The 20534-nt window shown below is 34.9% G+C and overlaps 1 protein-coding gene across 1 annotated transcript in view; it reads left to right on the top strand.

Annotated features, from left to right (window-relative positions):
• Positions 1–20534, top strand: part of SYNE1 (spectrin repeat containing nuclear envelope protein 1) — a 389325-nt gene that overhangs the window by 293257 nt on the left and 75534 nt on the right. Inside the window, exons 106-120 of the mRNA XM_063443606.1 lie at positions 735–866; positions 2911–3107; positions 3547–3679; positions 4809–4991; positions 9048–9197; positions 12785–12961; positions 14611–14766; positions 15348–15503; positions 16457–16627; positions 17136–17269; positions 17397–17601; positions 18065–18247; positions 18465–18611; positions 19273–19427; positions 20238–20385. Coding sequence (XP_063299676.1) covers positions 735–866; positions 2911–3107; positions 3547–3679; positions 4809–4991; positions 9048–9197; positions 12785–12961; positions 14611–14766; positions 15348–15503; positions 16457–16627; positions 17136–17269; positions 17397–17601; positions 18065–18247; positions 18465–18611; positions 19273–19427; positions 20238–20385 — 2427 coding nt within the window. The remainder of the gene's footprint in view (positions 1–734; positions 867–2910; positions 3108–3546; positions 3680–4808; positions 4992–9047; positions 9198–12784; positions 12962–14610; positions 14767–15347; positions 15504–16456; positions 16628–17135; positions 17270–17396; positions 17602–18064; positions 18248–18464; positions 18612–19272; positions 19428–20237; positions 20386–20534) is intronic.

Raw genomic sequence — 20534 nt, 5'->3', positions numbered from 1 at the left:
ATTTTTGGTGCCTAGTAACAACTCTATTGGCAGTCACTTAGGGGGCCACTAGAGGTGATTCTTAGTCCTGTGCTGCACAGTGTGTTCAGGGTTTTTCCAGGCAGTGACTGTTCCATAGAGATGCACTCATTCAATTTGACAGGCATGCGTTGTAGCCTCCTGATGCTTTCCTATTAAAATTAATGGTCTCAGTCATGGAGGCAGGACTAGATGGTGCCAGCTGAAGAGAGACCAGTGTGGCATGGGGGAAACGGTGAATAAAATCATATTTTAAGAGCAATCTAGGGTGGGCCGAAGACCTAAAGAGCCACACAGTCATATTTGTATTGCTGAAATTTCATTCCTGAAATTGGTTCCTGTAATCTCTTGCAAACAATCAACACAATATACAACTTGTTGCAAAATGCACACACATTATTTTAGAGTGGAGTATGTGCCTTCGATTTAAAAAAAAAAAAATGGTATTTACATCTAGTGGATTTTCCGTGTCAAGCAATATCTGTAAAAAAAAAAAAAAAAAAAAAATTTCATCTCATCCATGTAGTTGTCCTTCCCTTTTTTTTTTTGGCAAAAGACACAAGTTGATTGAAAAAAAAGCATGGAAGCCACTACAGACTTTTTTCGTTAGCAAACATCAAGCAAAGTAGTGTACAGCCCACATACATTTAAGCTAATTCTAATAGCCTTCAATTATATTTTCTTGCTTGTTTTTAACTATTTTTTTTTTTTTTTAGACCTGGGTACTTTTTGATGAAAACTATGTACATCTGAGCAAGCAGTTGGAGTCAATTGAGAATAACATACCTTCTGTTGGACTGGTAGAGGAATCTGAGGAAAGGCTTACAGAACGAATTAAACTGTACCAGGTATTTGCAAAATTCCATCACTTTATACACCTTAGCTAACAAGAATGAAATAAGTGTCTGTATATCAAAATCTTTAAAATATTTCTTGAACTAAATGGAAATTGACAATGTATGTAACAATGCTACAATTAACATTAAATAGTAGTCTAGTTTATCTTTTTAATTTCCCCAATGGCTGATAACTACTAATAATATCGTTTGCAATCTGAATTGTAGCTTAAAGGGACACTATAGTCACCTGAACAACTTTAGCTTAATGAAGCAGTTTTGGTGTATAGAACATGCCCCTGCAGCCTCACTGCTCAATCCTCTGCAATTTAGGAGTTAAATCCCTTTGTTTATGAACCCTAGTCACACCTCCCTACATGTGACTTGCACAGCCTTCCATAAACACTTCCTGTAAAGAGAGCCCTATTTAGGCTTTCTTTATTGCAAGTTCTGTTTAATTAAGATTTTCTTATTCCCTGCTATGTTAATAGCTTGCTAGACCATGCAAGAGCCTCCTGTATGTGATTAAAGTTCAATTTAGAGATTGAGATACAATTATTTAAGGTACATTACATCTGTTTGAAAGTGAAACCAGTTTTTTTTTTTTCATGCAGGCTCTGTCAATCATAGCCAGGGGAGGTGTGGCTAGGGCTGCATAAACAGAAACAAAGTGATTTAACTCCTAAATGACAGTGAATTGAGCAGTGAAATTGCAGGGGAATGATCTATACACTAAAACTGCTTTATTTACCTAAAGTAATTTAGGTGACTATTGTGTTCCTTTAAAATAAAATGAAACTAGATAACTGACTATATTTTTTTTGACAATCCAAATTGTATTGAGGTGTGATAACACACATAGTACAGGGTATGAAATACATAAACAACTGTCAAACAAACTTTGTACAAGTGTATAAAAGATTGTCACCTCTTTTTTTTTTTGTAAGTCATTAGGGGAAAATATATAGTGCATGCAACACAAAAAAAAAATGAATGAGTGAATAAAACACACATTACAACATATCTATGTATCTGCACTGGCTATGTGATTTAGAGTACTGGAGTCAAATTACTGGTGTTAGACGTATGCATGAAAATAAAAGATAATAAGCATAACATGGAATGTAGAATTAAATCATTGTGAAATCCATACGGTCACTCTGCAGAGCAAAACAGCACTGCAGAGGCACAGATCAAAAAAATATAAGAATGAAAAAAAAAAAGATGAGAAATAAGACCAGACTGTGGGCCAAACAGCTTCCTCAGCAAAACAGACAGCCTATTCCAAGACTGGGTAAGGCAGAAGCATCAAGCTCCCAGCATCAAGTGTTGGCACATAAACTCCACAGTCCCAGCCTTTGGTAAAGTCGGATTCTTTTCTCTGGAGAGCAGTGTTAGGTGCCTTAATCTTTGACTTTGGCTCTTAGTTACCCTCTTTGGGTGTTGGTAGTGTAAGGGTTGGTACCCCATGGTGGCTTTCGACCTAGGTAGACAAAACTGCTGGATGGAGTCGGTTAGAGTGGCTAATTTTACCAGTACGGGTCTCGAGGTCTCCAACCTATCTGTCGCTGATCTCCAGTTAAACTGTAAGTACCAGATCTTGTTATCCATAGATGTGCTCCCCTGCATACAGCAGCAGGCCATCCCTCAAACAGTCGACAGCCTCTGTTGTAGGGACCAGGTAACCCTCACATGAACAGGAGTCACAAGAACAAATTCCACTGCTAGGGATGTCGAGCATCTGGCGAGGGATCTGCTGTTTCCCCACCCGGGCCAAAATATGCTCCAAGGGCTCACTTGTCAGGCTTCCACCTGGTAGCAGATTACCTTAGTCATTCATCTCAACCGTGTTTCCCCAAATTGGTCAGTTATGCAAAATGTATTGAACTTGAGATTTCTCTGGGGAGGGCGCTTTAAAAGCTACTAGCCAGCATGGCTGTCAGGCTTTGCCCTCAACTATCTAGATTTTATTATTTTTTTAAATGTTACATTTTGTCTGATATAGTTTGTTGGAAATATCACTTAAATTATAATTTTGTTTATTGTCTTCTTTCAGTGCTTTAAATTGAACTTAACTGAGTACCAGCCCAGAGTTTACCAAGTTTTAGAAGATGGCAAAATACTTTTGATATCTGTTAGTTGCTCAGAACTGGAAGCACTCTTGACTCAGCTGGGGGAGGTTTGGATAAAAAACTCCAACAGAGTGTCCAAGGAACTCAGCCGACTGGAGAACATACTCAAACATTGGACAAGGTTTGTAAATTACAAAAAATTTTTACATGTTGATTTGTTTTTTTTGTGCAAAAAACGTTGTTAAGTCTATACCAAAGATTGCAATTTTTTTCTTTTAATGATTTTAGTGATATTTAGAGTTTAAATCTCTTTTGTGTATGATGGGATGTAGTTTATGTGAACTAACAGTTTGGCACCATAATTAGTTGGTATCTGGCAAGAGCACAGCACAAACCAATAAAATATATATTTTGAAAACATGTGTATATTGACTATATTGCATGTTTTATTTCCAGTAATAATAATAAAAAAACCTCTGTTTGTTTTGTTTAATATGTATACTATACAGTGTATACATTAATGAGATAGGGAGTGTCTTTATACAAGCATTAGTACACCCATATCAAAATCGTTTTACTTATGTGAATATTGTATTATGCTGTATCATATCTATTGCTAGATATAAGAATGAATCTGCAGAACTTCTTCACTGGTTGAAATCTGCTATGGATCGACTTGACTTTTGGACTCAGCAGTCTGTGACTGTCCCTCAGGACTTGGAAACTGTTCGAGATCACCTCAATGCTTTCCTAGTATGTATACTCAATTTAAAAATAGTATGCAATTTGTTCATTGCTTCACCTTAGTATTGATAAAGAGATGGGTAAATACTTTAAAGGACCAATATTGGCACCCAGACCACTTCAGCTCAAAAAAATGGTTTGGGTGCCAGGTCCCCCTAGTTTTAACCCTGCAGTGTAAACATAGCAGTTTCAGAGACAAACTGCTATGTTTACACTGCAGGGTTAATCCAGCCTCTAGTGGGTCTCACCCGGATAGCCACTAGAGGCTGCTTCCGCGATCCTCAATGCGAAAATCGCATTGAGGACACGGTGATGTCCATAGGAAAGCATTGAGTAATGCTTTCATATGGGTGGTTTGAATGCGCGCGCGGCTCTAGCCGCGCATGCGCATTCGGAACTGACATCGGCAGGGGGGTGAGTTCACCAGCGCCGAGGGAGCCCAGCGCTGGATTAAGGCAAGTGGCTGAAGGGGTTTTAACACCTTCAGCCCAGTGGGAGGGGGCCCTGAAGAGGAGGGGGGGGAGGGGAAACTAATAACCCTATAGTGCCAGGGAAACGAGTTTGTTTTCTTGGCACTATAGTGCTCCTTTTAGTAATATACAAACATAGCTTGTGCACAGTCAGTCTGAAGGTTAAGCACGACTAGTTAGTAGATGGGCCGAATGATTCTTATCTGCCATCACTTTCTGTGTTTCTATGTTTCTATTCTAATAATTAATTACACATTGTAATAGCTAGAGATAAAACCTTTTACTAAGATGAACATTACTTTTGTTATTGTTACTGGCATTTATAAATAGCCAACAAATGCTGTATTGCTGTATTGTTGGGGAAAAAGACACTACAATATGAACAGACTAATACAAAAGGAAAATATGATATGTTGATACTGCTTTAAACACTTCATAGAAAGTATGGATAACTTATTATTTTTATTTCTTGCTATTCGCGGCTGTTTTTTTATCACTAGAGATAAATATTAATCTGATGAATATCAGTTTTATCTACAGACTACAGTAAAGGTTGATCCAAAAAAGTAGTGATCATATATCTTCCAGTTACTAATTCCCAATACTCAATATCATAACATATTCCATTTTTATTGCGCTACTCTTATTTGCTCTCAATGTTTTGCCAGGAATTCTCAAAAGAAGTTGACGCTAAGTCATCACTGAAATCATCGGTTCTGAGCACCGGGAACCAACTGCTTCGACTGAAAAAAGTAGAGACATCCACCCTCCGATCAGAACTGGCACAAATAGACAATCAGTGGACAGAGCTTCTCACACACATCCCAGTAGTACAAGAGAAACTACACCAGGTAAGAAAATACACACGCAAAAAAAAAAACATGGTTTTCTTAATCATTTCACTTTAGGTGTTTTTCATAATTAGAAGCTATTTGAAAAATGTTAAGGTTTAGCAAATGTCAATGAATTTCCACTCTTCCCTTTAAACCTTAAAGAATTGCTCCTAGCTGTCAGTCAAGATACTGTTCAGAAGTAACCTCTGAGAAGTTTTATTAGTAAGAAAGCAATTTTTTTTTGGCAAGAGTAGGAGCCTATTATTGTGTTGCCATGGTGATATGCTGCTGGATTTGTTAATCCTCTTAAAGGACAACTATCACTAGCATTTTTTTTTTTTATTATAAGAATCCTTGCAGCATGTAATGAAAAAGATATGGCATTTTTTTTAATTTAGTATATGTAAAAATACCTGGAAATATGGCCCCTACTTACTCGGGACCCTAGATGAGGGTGATAAAACATCAATCCAATTGTCCCCCAAAACAAGGACAGAAGGTGCCTGTAGCAAGTGTGTTAAAAAATGATAAGCTTAGAGTCATGTCTACAAATGCTCGCAGTTTAGGGAATAAGATCCATGAACTTGTGGCAATAATGGCAACTGATAGTGTAGATTTAGTCGCTGTTACTGAGACATGGTATAATGAGAAAAATGACTGGGACATAGCAATACCAGGGTACTCTTTATATAGAAAAGACAGGGAAGGCAAGAAAGGGGGAGGGGTGGCCCTGTATGTAAAGGATAGCATAAAATCTAGCCTAATAAAGGTTAGTGAGGCGAACATAGAGTCCGTTTGGGTTACGTTAGAATTTGGTAATCACACAGTAACTCGTGTAGGTGTGATTTATAGGCCCCCGGGACAAATTGAAGAGTTAGATAATCTACTAGTTGAAGAAATAGCTAAAATGACAATGAAGGGGGAAGTTATCATCATGGGTGACTGTAATCTTCCTGATGTGAATTGGAAAACAAAAATAGCTACTTGTGCCAGGAGCACACATATTCTAAACTCCCTACTGGGATTGTCTCTAAAACAAGTCGTTGAGGAGCCAACTCGTAAAGAGGCCATACTAGATTTAGTGTTAACAAATGGAGATTTGGTATCAGATATTACTGTAGGTGAAAGTTTAGGATCCAGTGATCATCAGTCAGTGTGGTTTAATATAAGAACAGTGACTGAGTCACACCACACAAAAACAAAAGTTTTAGACTTTAGAAAAACAGACTTTTCTAAAATTAGAATATGTGTAAAGGAGTCATTATCAGACTGGAGCAATTTATATGGAGTCCAAAAGAAATGGGATTATTTAAAAGTTGCACTACTGAAGGCAACAGAAAATTGCATTAGGCTTGTCAGTAAAAGCAAAAAATTCAAGAAACCACTGTGGTACTCCGCAGATGTGGCCAAAATAGTAAAAAACAAAAAGTTAGCATTTAGTAATTATAAAAAAAACCAGAGTGAGGAAGACAGAATGACCTATAAGATTAGGCAGAAAGAGGCTAAGCAAGTTATAAGAGCTTCCAAATCCCACACAGAAGAGAAAATAGCACAGTCAGTAAAAAAGGGGGACAAAACTTTTTTTAGATACATAAATGAGAAAAGAAAAGTAAAACAAGGATTAGTTAGATTAAAAACAAAAGAAGGGATGTATGTAGATGAGGATAAAGGTCTAGCTGACTGCCTCAATGAATATTTTTGTTCGGTATTTACAGATGAAAATGAAGGAAAGGGACCTCAGTTAAGAAAAAGGATAAATGAGTCATTTATTACACGTGAGTTTACAGAGGAAGAGGTTCTATTTCAACTGTCAAAAGTAAAGACAAATAAGTCAATGGGACCTGATGGAATACATCCAAAGCTATTAAAAGAGCTTAGTGGTGTACTAGCAAAACCATTAAAAGATTTATTTAACCAATCATTGATAACAGGAGTAGTCCAAGAAGATTGGAAGTTAGCGAATGTTGTGCCCATTCACAAGAAAGGTAATAGGGAGGAGTTGGGCAACTATAGGCCAGTAAGCCTTACTTCAGTAGTGGGGAAAGTGATGGAAACCATGTTAAAGGATAGGATTGTTGAACATCTAAAAACACATGGATTTCAAGACCAGAGACAACATGGGTTTACTTCAGGGAGATCATGCCAAACTAATCTTATTGATTTTTTTGATTGGGTAACTAAAATTATAGATCAGGGTGGTGCAGTAGTCATTGCTTACCTAGATTTCAGTAAGGCTTTTGACACTGTTGCACATAGAAGGCTTATCAATAAACTACAATCTTTGAGTTTGGATTCCAATATTGTTGAATGGGTAAGGCAGTGGCTGAGTGACAGGCAACAGAGGGTTGTAGTCAATGGAGTATATTCGAAGCTTGGGCTTGTCACCAGTGGGGTACCTCAGGGATCTGTACTTGGACCCATTCTCTTTAATATTTTTATTAGTGATATTGCAGAAGGTCTTGATGGTAAGGTGTGTCTTTTTGCGGATGATACTAAGATATGTAACAGGGTTGATGTTCCAGGAGGGATAAGCCAAATGGAAAATGATTTAGATAAACTAGAAAAATGGTCAGAGTTGTGGCAACTGACATTTAATGTGGATAAGTGCAAGATAATGCATCTTGGACGTAAAAACCCAAGGGTAGAGTACAAAATATTTGATAGAGTCCTAACCTCAACATCTGAGGAAAGGGATTTAGGGGTGATTATTTCTGATGACTTAAAGGTAGGCAGACAATGTAATAGAGCAGCAGGAAATGCTAGCAGAATGCTTGGTTGTATAGGGAGAGGTATTAGCAGTAGAAAGAGGGAAGTGCTCATGCCATTGTACAGAACACTGGTGAGACCTCACTTGGAGTACTGTACACAGTACTGGAGACCCTATCTTCAGAAGGATATTGATACCTTAGAGAGAGTTCAAAGAAGGGCTACTAAACTGGTTCATGGATTGCAGGATAAAACTTACCAGGAAAGGTTAAAGGATCTTAACATGTATAGCTTGGAGGAAAGACGAGACAGGGGGGATATGATAGAAACATTTAAATACATAAAGGGAATCAACACAGTAAAGGAGGAGACTATATTTAAAAGAAGAAAAACTACCACAACAAGAGGACATAGTCTTAAATTAGAGGGACAAAGGTTTAAAAATAATATCAGGAAGTATTACTTTACTGAGAGGGTAGTGGATGCATGGAATAGCCTTCCAGCTGAAGTGGTAGAGGTTAACACAGTAAAGGAGTTTAAGCATGCGTGGGATAGGCATAAGGCTATCCTAACTATAAGATAAGGCCAGGGACTAATGAAAGTATTTAGAAAACTGGGCAGACTAGATGGGCCGAATGGTTCTTATCTGCCGTCACATTCTATATGTAGATCCCTCTGCCATATTCATACACTTTGTGTCAGACTGAGGAAGATCCCACAGAACAGTGATGTCATCAGCCATCGCCCTGTGTCGTCTACCTGGCCCGAATTCTGGACGAATTCTGACAGCATTGGAAATTCTCATATTTACAAAATCCAAATGCAAAAGCAGAAACCTAACCGTCGCATTCTATCTCATGTGTATGAATATGGCAGAGTGATCAAGTGCTCTCTGACAGTACAGGCAAGATTTTCAGGTATTTTTACATATGCTTCTTTTAAACAAAATCGTATCTTTTTATTACATGGTGCAAGAATTCTTAGAATAAAATAAAAAATAAATAAAAAACTGGTGACAGTTGTAATTTAAGCACTATACAGAGCAAGTGTGTTTTCTTAAATCACAAAATAATAAAGTAGAAATGTAGAATTAAAAATACATGAAAACACAAAATAGTACAACATGCATCATAATTATACTCTTCAAAAGTTTCTTGGGAACAGTGGCAGAACGATATGGCATGATCTGAGCTGCGGTTGTACTCTCAGTGTCCTACATGACGTTAGATGTAAATCAAACAGATTGGCTTCCAGTTATGCAAACATTGTATTGTTTCTAAGATGATCATTTGTGTATATAAAAGCATAAAACCTCTTTAATATTTGTTGCAATACATTTAATATATATACACTTTTCTTGCTTGTCAGCTTCAAATGGATAAGTTGCCTTCACGCCATGCCATTACAGAAGTTATGACATGGATATCTCTGATGGAAAATGTGATCAAAGAGGATGAAGAGAATATTGGAAATGTCATAGGCTGTGAAGCTATTCAGGAGTACCTCCGAAAATATAAGGTAATCACAGAATAATCATTTTAGTGAACTATATAAGGTAATAGATTTTCATTTTAGTGAACTATAGATGTTTGACATCTTAAGTGACATCTAAGGTAATATGTGACAGAAAAGCAACAGAGTGTGTAAAGCCCACACCTCTATAAGACAATTGTACAAAAGCAATCGCTTATCGTAGTAATGAAAGCAGCTTCTTTACGGGATATTCCATTATCAGCTATACTCCTCTGCCATCTATATATATTTTACATATAAGGTAAGTAAGAAAATGCTGTCAGTGCTACAATATTTGGTATGTTCTTGAAGATAGCTTACACATTTTCCCAGTTTCGCTAGAAATAGTCAGACTTTAATAAACACTTTAGGCACTAGAACCACTGCAGCTTCATGTAGTGTTTCTGGGGCAAAGAGTCTGTCCTTCAGTTTCAGCTGTGTAACTACTTCCTTTTCTGAGATAGACTGTGCAAGTCACATGCAGGGAGGTGTGACTAGGGCTATGTAAACAAAGTGACCTAACTCCTAAATGGCAGAGAATTGAATAGTGAGACTGCAGAAGCATGATGTATACACCAAAACTGCTTCATTAAGATAAAGTTGTTTTGGTGCCTATAGTGTCTCTTTAAGCTTGTATACAGAAAATTGGCATACCTGCTGGACTAATTGAATGTCATGTGCCTAAAAATCGAATTAATTGAATTAATTTTAATTAATTGAAAAAAACTAAAGCATTATTTTTTTTTGTGTTTATTATGTCAGTGTTGCCTAGGTGCAGCAGCCAGAGTAAAAAAAAAAGCAAGCCACTCTGTTGGGAATTTATGTCCTATTAAATTGAATACAAGAAGTTGCCTGTCCTTGATGTACTGGGATGTACACTTGCTCAACAGCTTGCCCCAATTCACAAAAAAACTAATTGATTGGGTTAGTTTAAAATTTGATGTTTCCAACCTGGATCTGAATCAGAGAAAAATATTGTTATCACCTATAGAAAAAAATGTACTTTTTGGATCCGGGAAGGAAACATACTATATCTATTTTTTATTCGACCTTTGAAAATAATAACAATGAGAAGTCAGATTTCATGTTACATTGGGAAGGGGACTTATCCCTGGACTTTGGTCTGGGCAATTAGAATGGTTTTATTTTATCATTTAAAGGTACTACACAGCCGGTCTCATTATGAATACCATTACAAATTATTATTTAGATGATACTGAACCCCCTTAAAATTATTCAAATTTAAATGATCAAATTCAAATAAATGTTGGAGGCATTGTGGACAAGTGGGGTCCTTAGGCCATATTTTTTGGGACATGCCTATTAATAAAACAATATTGGAACTCAATTCATGAAATTATTAATACAATCACAGATTCAATTATAAACTAAACCCCTGAAATTTGCCTATTCAAAATATCTCTCTGAAATGTATCCAAAAACAAATTGTTTATACTAATTCATTTATTGATTGCAGCTAATTCTTTAATACCGAAATATTGGACTTCATCAAATGTCCCATACATTAAAGAAGTTTTACATTTAACAATAGAAAACAAAAGATGTGAATACATTTTAGGCAAAAAAAACTATAAAATATATTAAATTACATTATTTATTGGCAATGTGGTAAGAGGACATAGTAAAGAAATACAATCGGAGGTGATGTCCCCCGGTCAAACAACCTGTATTTGTTTTTAGTTATTGTTATTATTATTATTCTACATTTTTTCTTTTTCATTGTCATCTTCTATACGAATACGTGTGGTTTCATATCAGCTTTTATGTTTGAACTCAAAATATATGCATAATATCGGTGTATATATTGTTATCTTTTCTATATATTATGGATGTATATATTATTATTATTGTTATTTCCCCCATATTGTAATCTATTTCTCTAAAAAAAAAAAATGTTTTTTTTAAATTGTTATATATTTTAAAATGCAATAAAAATTATTTGAAAGGAATATAATTATATTCAATGTTACCCAGGATAAGCTGAACTTGATTAGAATTTTAGTCCACAATAGCTTTATATAGCAAGTCACCACAGAAACATAAAACTACCTGAAGTAATAAAACTTTAACCCCTTAAGGACCAAACTTCTGGAATAAAAGGGAATTATGACATGTCAGACATGTCATGTGTCCTTAAGGGGTTAAAGTCAAAGTAGGCAACCTTCGGCACTCCTTGTGTTGTGGACTACATCCTATACTTCTCTTACAACCATAATGCTGTAATGCGGGAAAAGCATCATGGGAGATGTAGTAAAATATTCACAACACAAGAAAAAACTAGTAATTTCCTAGAGATGGTAGAAGCAATCTAAAACATAACATTTATTAAGCATAGATATTAGAATGAGTCTAACGATACATGATAGAAGAATATAAATCAGTGTAAATGACATGGAAATTGATTTGGCAAGCCTAGCCAATTTTTACAGTTTAATACATAATAAAGATATATTGCTGTTAATGGATTGTTGCCTCTGAAAGTCTTAGTAGCAAAGAATTTCAATACAATGTTTATATGAATTAAGAAACATCTGATACCAAATCTATACAGGTGTAAACTAGAGCAAGATTCGCAAAATAGGGACATATGTCATGTAATAGAGAATCACGTGAAATGAATGGACTTTTGAATTCAATAGAACCACCAGAGTTAACAAACAAAAGATATATGGACAGAAACTGAATTGTGTCAACAAAAACCTAAAATAAAAATTTTCCAACAACTAATCGAAGATAAAATAATAATTAAGCTGACTAGTAGTGTCTCATAGTAAGAGAGTGAATAATAAAGAAATGTCTGTAGTAACGGCTCATACATAGATCATGCTATCTTAGATAATACAACTGTAGAATGATTGCAGATCTACAAACACACAGAAAGTCTACGGATGTAACAGAGCCCATCTTCGGGGGAGATGTAGATTGCATCTTCAGTGCGGAGGGATACTTGCCCCTACCATAAAGTATGCATTAAAGTATGCATACCTAAATCTCAAGAAAACCACCAATTTCGATGACTAACCCTATGTTAGACAATACTCAGCTTTAGCAGTGATGTAAGTGCTGATCAGAAAGGGGGGTGAATCTTTCTCATTAGCTGCAGGGACCAGTTCTTCAGCTAATGAAAGGTAAGTTTTTAGAGCTTAGAAAATATTTGTGCAATTTTAGTAGATGCTATTTTTTTTTTGTTGCAATGAGTAAGTATATGTATTTCAAAGTATGTATTTTTAAATGTTGCGTTTCCCTTAAAAAAAGTATTTTTTATTTTATTAATAATATAATAATTTCATGATATCAATTAAATTCATAACATTTATGTAACTTTTGATACATTTTAGTTAAGTAGCACACATAGATCAATAACTACCTAAATATGCACATTATACTTATTAGAGCAGCCAATAACTTAGAAAATGATGTGAACCTATTAACTAATTTAAACCATTTTTCTTGTTATAACCAGAAGCCATATTATAATGTGTGTGATACATTAGTCAGACCATGACAGAGATCATATACCCTTTTGTTCCGGTACACACATATTAACAATCTGTATTGCCGCTTTGTATTAGGGATTCAAGATTGACTTGAATTGCAAGCAGTTGACCGTGGACTTCGTCAATCAGTCAGTACTGCAGATTAGTAGCCAAGACGTGGAGAGCAAACGAAGTGACAAGACTGATTTCGCAGAGAAACTTGGAGCTATGAACAGACGTTGGCAAATCCTACAGGCCCTGATAACAGAGAAGGTGATTTAAAAATCTAAACAAGTAGAAGTGTTCCAAATATATAGCATTGGTAGAATTTTTCAATTCATGCATAGTTACGTGGTTATCTTGCTAGACAAATACTCAAATCTGCAAAGTTCAACCCTTGAAACAAATCTTTTTACACTGTTGATGCAAAAGAAGGCAAATATTTATTTGACGCAATACCTAATTATTTCCCAAAAAGGGAAAACAAATCCTTATTTACTGCATAATGACAGCAATTACATTTCTCCTTGGTTCAACAACCTGTTCATATATAATATTAATTATATCCCTGAATATTTTGTTTTTCCAAAAAACAAACAAGGCCCTTTTAAAATAAAATAAAAATATTTACAGAATTTGACAACTTCTTTGGTAGAGAATTTCACAATCTCAATGGATAAACTCTCGTCTGTTGCATATTACGAACATGTTAGCATCTAGAAGTGTATATTTGTACAGTGCTATTACTTCCCCTCCGAGATACCTTTTTTCTAAAATAAAGAAATGTAGTTTTTTTTTTGTTTTTCTGCATAACCAATGTTTTCCATCCCCTTTGTACATTTTGTAGCTCGCCTCAGCAATTTCTTTAGTTTTACAATATTTTTGCTTTAAAACTGGTGCCCAAAATTACATCACGTAATTTCATGTGGGGCATTAACATTGATTTATGAAGAGGAGTAATTCTATTTTTAAGATTTAATGAATCAATCTTTTGCATGACAGCACCTTACTAGCTTTTGCAATGGCAGACTGTCATTGCACACAGTTGCCCAGTTTGTTATCTTTAATTGTTCCCAAGTCCTTTTCATTTAAAGTTATCACTGACTCAACCCCTTTAATATATAACTTGCTTGTGGATTCTTCATTCCCCTTTAATATATTAATTGCGTGTGGATTCCTTATTGTGTTGAATCGCATCTACCACTTGCCTTCCCTGTCCCTTAAATTTATCCAAATACCTGTGAGAAGTTATATCATGTTCAGACTGTATTATTTTACCTGCTTTTGTGTCATCTGCATAATTTTATTGTTTCAATTATATCCATTGCCAGTTGTGCAGTTTAGGGAATCTTGAATTGATTGTACTTTTTTCACATGCATAATTGGCAAAATATTGTAGCAGAGACTATATCATTATGAAATGTAGTGAAATACAGTAGTTTCTAATTATTTGAGATGGTACAAGGAACAAGGAAACACTCCTAAAGACAATAATAAAGTTGATACTACATACAAATACCAAAAAAGACCTCTATTTGTGCTGGATTTTTAAATTACCAGATCTTTTCAAATGGCTTTATCAATTAACTGGACTAACTGTGGTTCCTGAGATTGGTTTTAGAAGATATGTTTTAAGATATCCTCTTCATTGAATGTTTATTTAAAACTTGAAATGTTATCAAAACTGTACCGTAAGTTAATGAAATAATAATATTTATATTATTACATTTTTAATAGTTATATTGTTATATTCTAATAATATAATTCAGTAATACATAAGGTCAGAATTTCTCCTCCGAATGGATAAAGCATGTTTCTCTTAAAAATCCTGTCCATTCTAAATAAAAAAAAAAACACTCTTCATAAAGTCTTCAACATATGTCATATTTACGTTACAATATTATTTTAATTTTGTCAAACAGATTCAGTTACTAGAAGGAATGCTGGAGTCCTGGACAGAATATGGAAATAACGTCCAAACTCTCAAATCCTGGTTCGAAAAGCAAGAGCAAAATCTGAAAAAGCAACAAAGCATTGGAGATCAAGCTTCAGTTCTGAACAGCCTAAAAGATTGCCAGGTAATGTTTATTAGAGCAGGGTCTAGATCAGATCTCCACCCCAAATTATCATTATCATTATTATTATTAATATTATTTATAAAGCGCCAACAAATTCCGCAGCGTTGTACAATTATTTATTACTCCTACAGTTTCATGGTATTAAAGTATTATTAGTTGTATTGATGTATCCATATTGATTAATCACTTGAATACCAGTATTGAGTGTGTACATTTTCACTTTTTAAGCATTTTACAGAATGCAATGTAGTCGATAAAGCCTCACTCACCCTCACCATACTCTAGGAATGATTACCAGCCTGTAGGGAAGCAAATTAGTAAATTAATAAATAAATAAAAACAACGTCTGCCAATGTACTGACTGAATGTTACATGACACACCTGATAATAAATACAATTCATTTTTAAAACAACGGAAATTTGTAATTATTTGCAATGTACATTCTACTTCCAGTATCTCATGGATGCCTTTTGCTGAATACTTTTGTTAGAAGTTGTACTCTCTATTAATTCTTGTTGGGAAACCGTAATGAACTGCATTTTTTTTTTTTTTTTTACAAACATCACTTGTTCTTCTTTAGGAACTGGAAGAGCTTGTAAAAGCAAAAGAAAAGGATGTTGAAAAGGTGGAACAGAGTGGGCTTTCACTGATCCAAAGTAAGAAAGAAAAAGTAACCGCTGTTGTCATGGAAACACTTCGCGACCTTAGCCGTTTCTGGGCTAATTTGGATCACACGGTGAGTTCTCCTGATTTTATTTCAGACAGCATTGCTGGTTTAAACGAAATATGAGCAATTCACGTTTTACTCTTAAATCTCTCATCAATTAATACATTTATCTAATTGTACTGGAATTAAATAGTGGGAGGGTTAAGAGGCATGTCTTGTATGGTAGATACACATTATTAAGAATAATCTAAATGCCTTTGGTGAAGCATCCACAACTAAAGCACTGATATAATGTCTTGTTAGGGAACATAAATAAAAGGGAATAGCAAACAACATATGTATTTGCTTGAAAATTGGTTAGACTTGTATTGATTATGACATGGACATTAATTATTTGTTTAATACAGTATTATCTGTATAACCTATGATATATACACTTCACCAAAAACACATACATTCCTACGAAGATTGTTTAAGCAATAAATGGGCCCATAATGAATCTTTCATAACCATACACGGCAAAGAACATATGCCCCAACAAATAAAAAGTTGAAATATAAATGTCTTTTGATCTTTTTATATTTTGTTTTTGTTATTAATATGATTTAGTATTAGTAGTGATGTACGTATAGATTTATTCACAATAATTCTACTTTGTTTATCAACCCTTGAAAAATTACAAAATTCTGTCTTATTTACATTGCTAGATTTTCAGTGCCACGCATCAACAGTACTTTTCAACCCATGATTCTACAACATCTAAGATCAAATGTTATTATATCCTCTTATGGTTAATTCATTGCATTTCTCCTTTCATTGAATAAAATGTGCATTGCCAACAAAGCACTTCAAATGTAGTTTGCTTTTGATCCAGCTATTATCATTTACAGTGTAAATAAAACAAAATAGGGGACTGAATTGAAGCAGTCGCCAAAAATCTAACCCTTTCTTTTTTCATTCATCTGGAAAGGAGGATATAAGGAGAAAGTCGGTTTTGTTTTATGTCTTAATTGTTTTTTTAGGTGGGCCAGCTAAAGGCATTGTTACAATCAGTACTTGATCAGTGGAGCCAATACAAGAATGGTTATGAAGAACTGAACAGCTACCTTATGGAAGTTAGATATTCGTTGTCCCGCTACAGGTTGTTGACTGGATCCATGGAAGCCGTCAAGGTTCAAGTAGACCATCTTCAGGTGTGCAAATTAAATAGGCCTAAGTTAGTTCTAGTATGCAATCAGAACAAATATGTAATTCATATGTAACTGGGACATGAAACTGTCAGCGTAAAATGAAGTTGAAATATCAAATTATAAAGCTGGTTTAGTCTGCTGTAATGTGCCAAAGGTTTCAAATCATAGATGGTTTTGAGATGTGTTGAGTGTTTAATGTGTTTAATATCAGAAGTAATATGGCCCAAGTGATGAAGTGCATAATACATAATGGGACTTAGATGCTTTTGCATGCTTTCACAAAACCACATTGTATTTTTGCATTCAAATAAGCTGGTGAGTGGTTGTCTTTTTAAAACGAGTATTAGTAATTGAAATCAACAAAAGCAGTATTATCTTTGTGTGAGCCTGTAGTATTGAGAGTGAGCGACAACGTGGCATATTATCTGTATAGAATTCTACTATATAGCAATCTTGAATTACTACAGCATCTTTCTCACTTGTTGACTGACCTTGTGCCATGTGTTGTTAGAACTTGCAAGATGAGTTGGAGAAACAAGAGACCAGCTTGGAAAAGTTTGGTTCTGTTACCAACACACTTGTGAAAGAATGTGTCCCAGCTGTGGTGGAAACCCTCAGGAACACTTTAAAGGACATCACTACAAGGTAACGTCTGAATAAAGAATGGGGTTTCTGGTTATTTATAGTTATTGCACTACTGCTCAACGTGTTGTTGGATATATCATATGGAAGTTATATATAGATCCAAAAAATAATCAATATCCATTGACAGATGGAATAATTTACTTGAGGAGATAACAGAACAGCTGCATTCAAGCAAAGCTCTACTCCAGCTATGGCAGAGATACAAAGATTACTCCATTCAATGCACATCCACAGTCCAACAGCAGGAGGATCTAGGCAATCATCTGCTTAAGGTGGCTTGCAATAAGGACATAGGAGATGAGGAGATATCTACATGGATCAATGATTGCAGTGTGAGTTTAAGAAAAATAGATTTGCTTTTGATTCATTTTATGGAATGTTACACTATTTGGAAAACTCCATTTTTAATTATAGCAAAAGTTATTAATTTACTGTCTGCATGGTTTAAAAGCGTATTGTTTCTTTGTTTTACAACTCACAGAAGATCCTGGAAATGCCCACCACCAGCATTTACAAATACTATAGCTGTTTACATTGTCACCAGAGATGTTTCTTTTTAGATGTATTTTTATAGGGATTCTGGAATGGAACATTACAGCTGACTACAGTCAAAGGAAGAAGTCTTATTCTAGCTTGAGAGCTTTTTTTAAAAATAATGCAGGTTCTGGCTGAAAGGAAAATGGAATCTAGCGGAATGAAGGACATATTTCCATAATTATAATTGTACTGTAAAATTGTTCTAATTTTTCAATAAATAAAAAAATGATGTGATGACTGATGTCTTTTTTTCAACAGGTTCTAATACAAGGATTGACTGCTGCTAAAGATTCCCTAATTGTTCTCCATGAGATGGGAGATCAGCTTAAACAACAGGTGGACTCATCTGCAGCTGCAACTATCTTATCTGACCACCTCGCTCTGAACCAACGCCTGATAGTCCTGGAGCAGGCACTCTACAGACAACAGGCCATACTCCAGGTCTGCACAGCCAGAATTTTATCTGCATTATTTAAATTTTAATGTAATACATATTTTCATTATTCTGACCTCTGAATTACTGTACATTGATTTATTTTTCTTTTTTTGTTTTTGTTTCAATGAATCACACGGAAGTTAATTTGCTTAAATACTTAAATACTTAAAATTTATTTTTTTGTAGAACATGTCATTTTAAGTATATATTTTTAACTTCCAGGCTGGGGTTCTAGATTATGAGACATTTGTAACTAGCCTTAGAGATCTTGAGACTTGGATTGTAGAAGCAGGAGAGGTATTAAATGGACAGGATCCCAACCGATCTTCAGATCTCTCAACAATACAAGAACGAATGGAAGAGCTCAAGGTGGGTGACGTTTTTAGCTTCTGCAATCATGAGCATACACGTTCCCAAAATGCCATCATAATGCAAACAGTATGCATGTGTGTGTCTTTATGAGACTGCACCGAATTCCTGCAGTGTGATTCACTGCCACCTTGCTACAGCACTGTACTTTTAAAAAATGTTGGTTCCAGTGCAGTGCAGGAGGGAGGTCGCAGCAGAGTATTTTTGTTTCTCTTTTCAGACCAGAGTGCAGGAAAAATAAGTGCCGGTTTATTATAATATCAATTGTGTTTTCATTACAAAAAAAACAGAACCTAGCATGCGTGTATGCAGGAGTGGGAGGTGAGCGCAATAGTGTTCACAATTATGTGATATCTGCACTAGTGTGTCTGAATGTTTTTTGTTTTTTCAATATACATATGAATTCTGAGAATTGTTTACTGCGTGCTCGTGAATGAGACATTTGTGTACACATTTAGAAGTCTATAATTCTACCTGGACTGGTGAATAATGCCTGTAATTCTTCCTGGAATGGTGAATAATAGTGGAATGGTGCTTAATAATGACATATATAACTAAAAACATAAAAAAAAATATTTTAGTGAATTATGGAATGGACTGCCGGTTGCATTGTGCATGTGATTTTTTTTCTGACAAATATAAACTTATTTTTCATGTACAGAGGCAGATGTTAAAGTTTAGCAGTATGGCTGGAGACCTAGATCGCCTCAATGAGTTAGGGTATAGACTACCTCTGAATGATAATGAAATCAAACACATGCAGACATTGAACAGGAACTGGACTATGATCTCATCACAGACTACAGAACGCTTCAGGTAAGGACATTATTTTTAGCCATATGTTTTTATTGTGAGTTTAGTATAAATTTTTCAGTCTCTGTGTTCATATCACATTATATTAGTATTTGCACCCAGAGAGAATTACCATTCAAACTTTCTGAAAAAAAAAAAAATATATATATATATATATATTTTTTTTAATTTATTATTATTTTTTTTTTTAAAAACAGATACAAAATATTTTTTTCATCTGTAAACGGGTGTATATAGAAATATTTAAGATAACACTTTAACCCAAACACACAAAGGTAAGTGCCCAGAGAGGCAAATAGGAGACAATTTGTTCCTGCAATAGCATAGCCCTTACATGTGCCTATTTTGTTCAAAGATATTTAAGGATTTTTAAAATGTGATCAATATAGACTTGAGTCAAGCCGGTTAGCCCTCTGGTTGTTGGTATATTTCTGTACAGATTGATAAAATAGCATAGACAAACATTGGTTAAAAGCATTGTGCAAGTCTGCAAAACAACCTTTTTTTTATCATAAAATAATGTATTGCACTCTTAAATATATATTTACATGTATATGTTCTTAAAATATACCTACTGACTAAAATATTTTTTTCATTATTAGAACCTATGAACTACTTATTTGTTATGTATTTGATTTTTTTATTTTAATTAGTTCTCTTCTGCAGTTTGAAGACATTTTAATTACACCATTTAGCCTGTCTAGTTTGCATTCAAAGGAAATGATCCTGTTTATACAATGAAACACTGAATATTATATGATTTAGAAATAAGAGCAGCACTTGTAATATTACCGTTTTCGTGTCCCAATACAGCAAGTTACAGTCTTTCTTGCTGCAACACCAGACTTTCCTGGAGAAATGTGAGACCTGGATGGAGTTTCTAATTCAGACAGAGCAAAAACTTGTAGTGGAGATTTCAGGCAATTACCAGAGCCTGTTAGAACAGCAACGAGCACACGAGGTACGTATAAATACATCTTTCTGATTGGCTGAAGACCCACAACTCTTGTTTATATCTTCAACATTGTTGGCAATTGGTATTTGAACCTGCATAGGCCAAGCAACAACCTAGTAATAAAAGCACAACTAGCATTTCTGAATAGGCATTTG

Source organism: Pelobates fuscus, chromosome 2, assembly GCF_036172605.1.
Source record: "Pelobates fuscus isolate aPelFus1 chromosome 2, aPelFus1.pri, whole genome shotgun sequence".
Taxonomy (NCBI): domain Eukaryota; kingdom Metazoa; phylum Chordata; class Amphibia; order Anura; family Pelobatidae; genus Pelobates; species Pelobates fuscus.
This window is presented reverse-complemented; position numbering and strand designations above follow the sequence as displayed.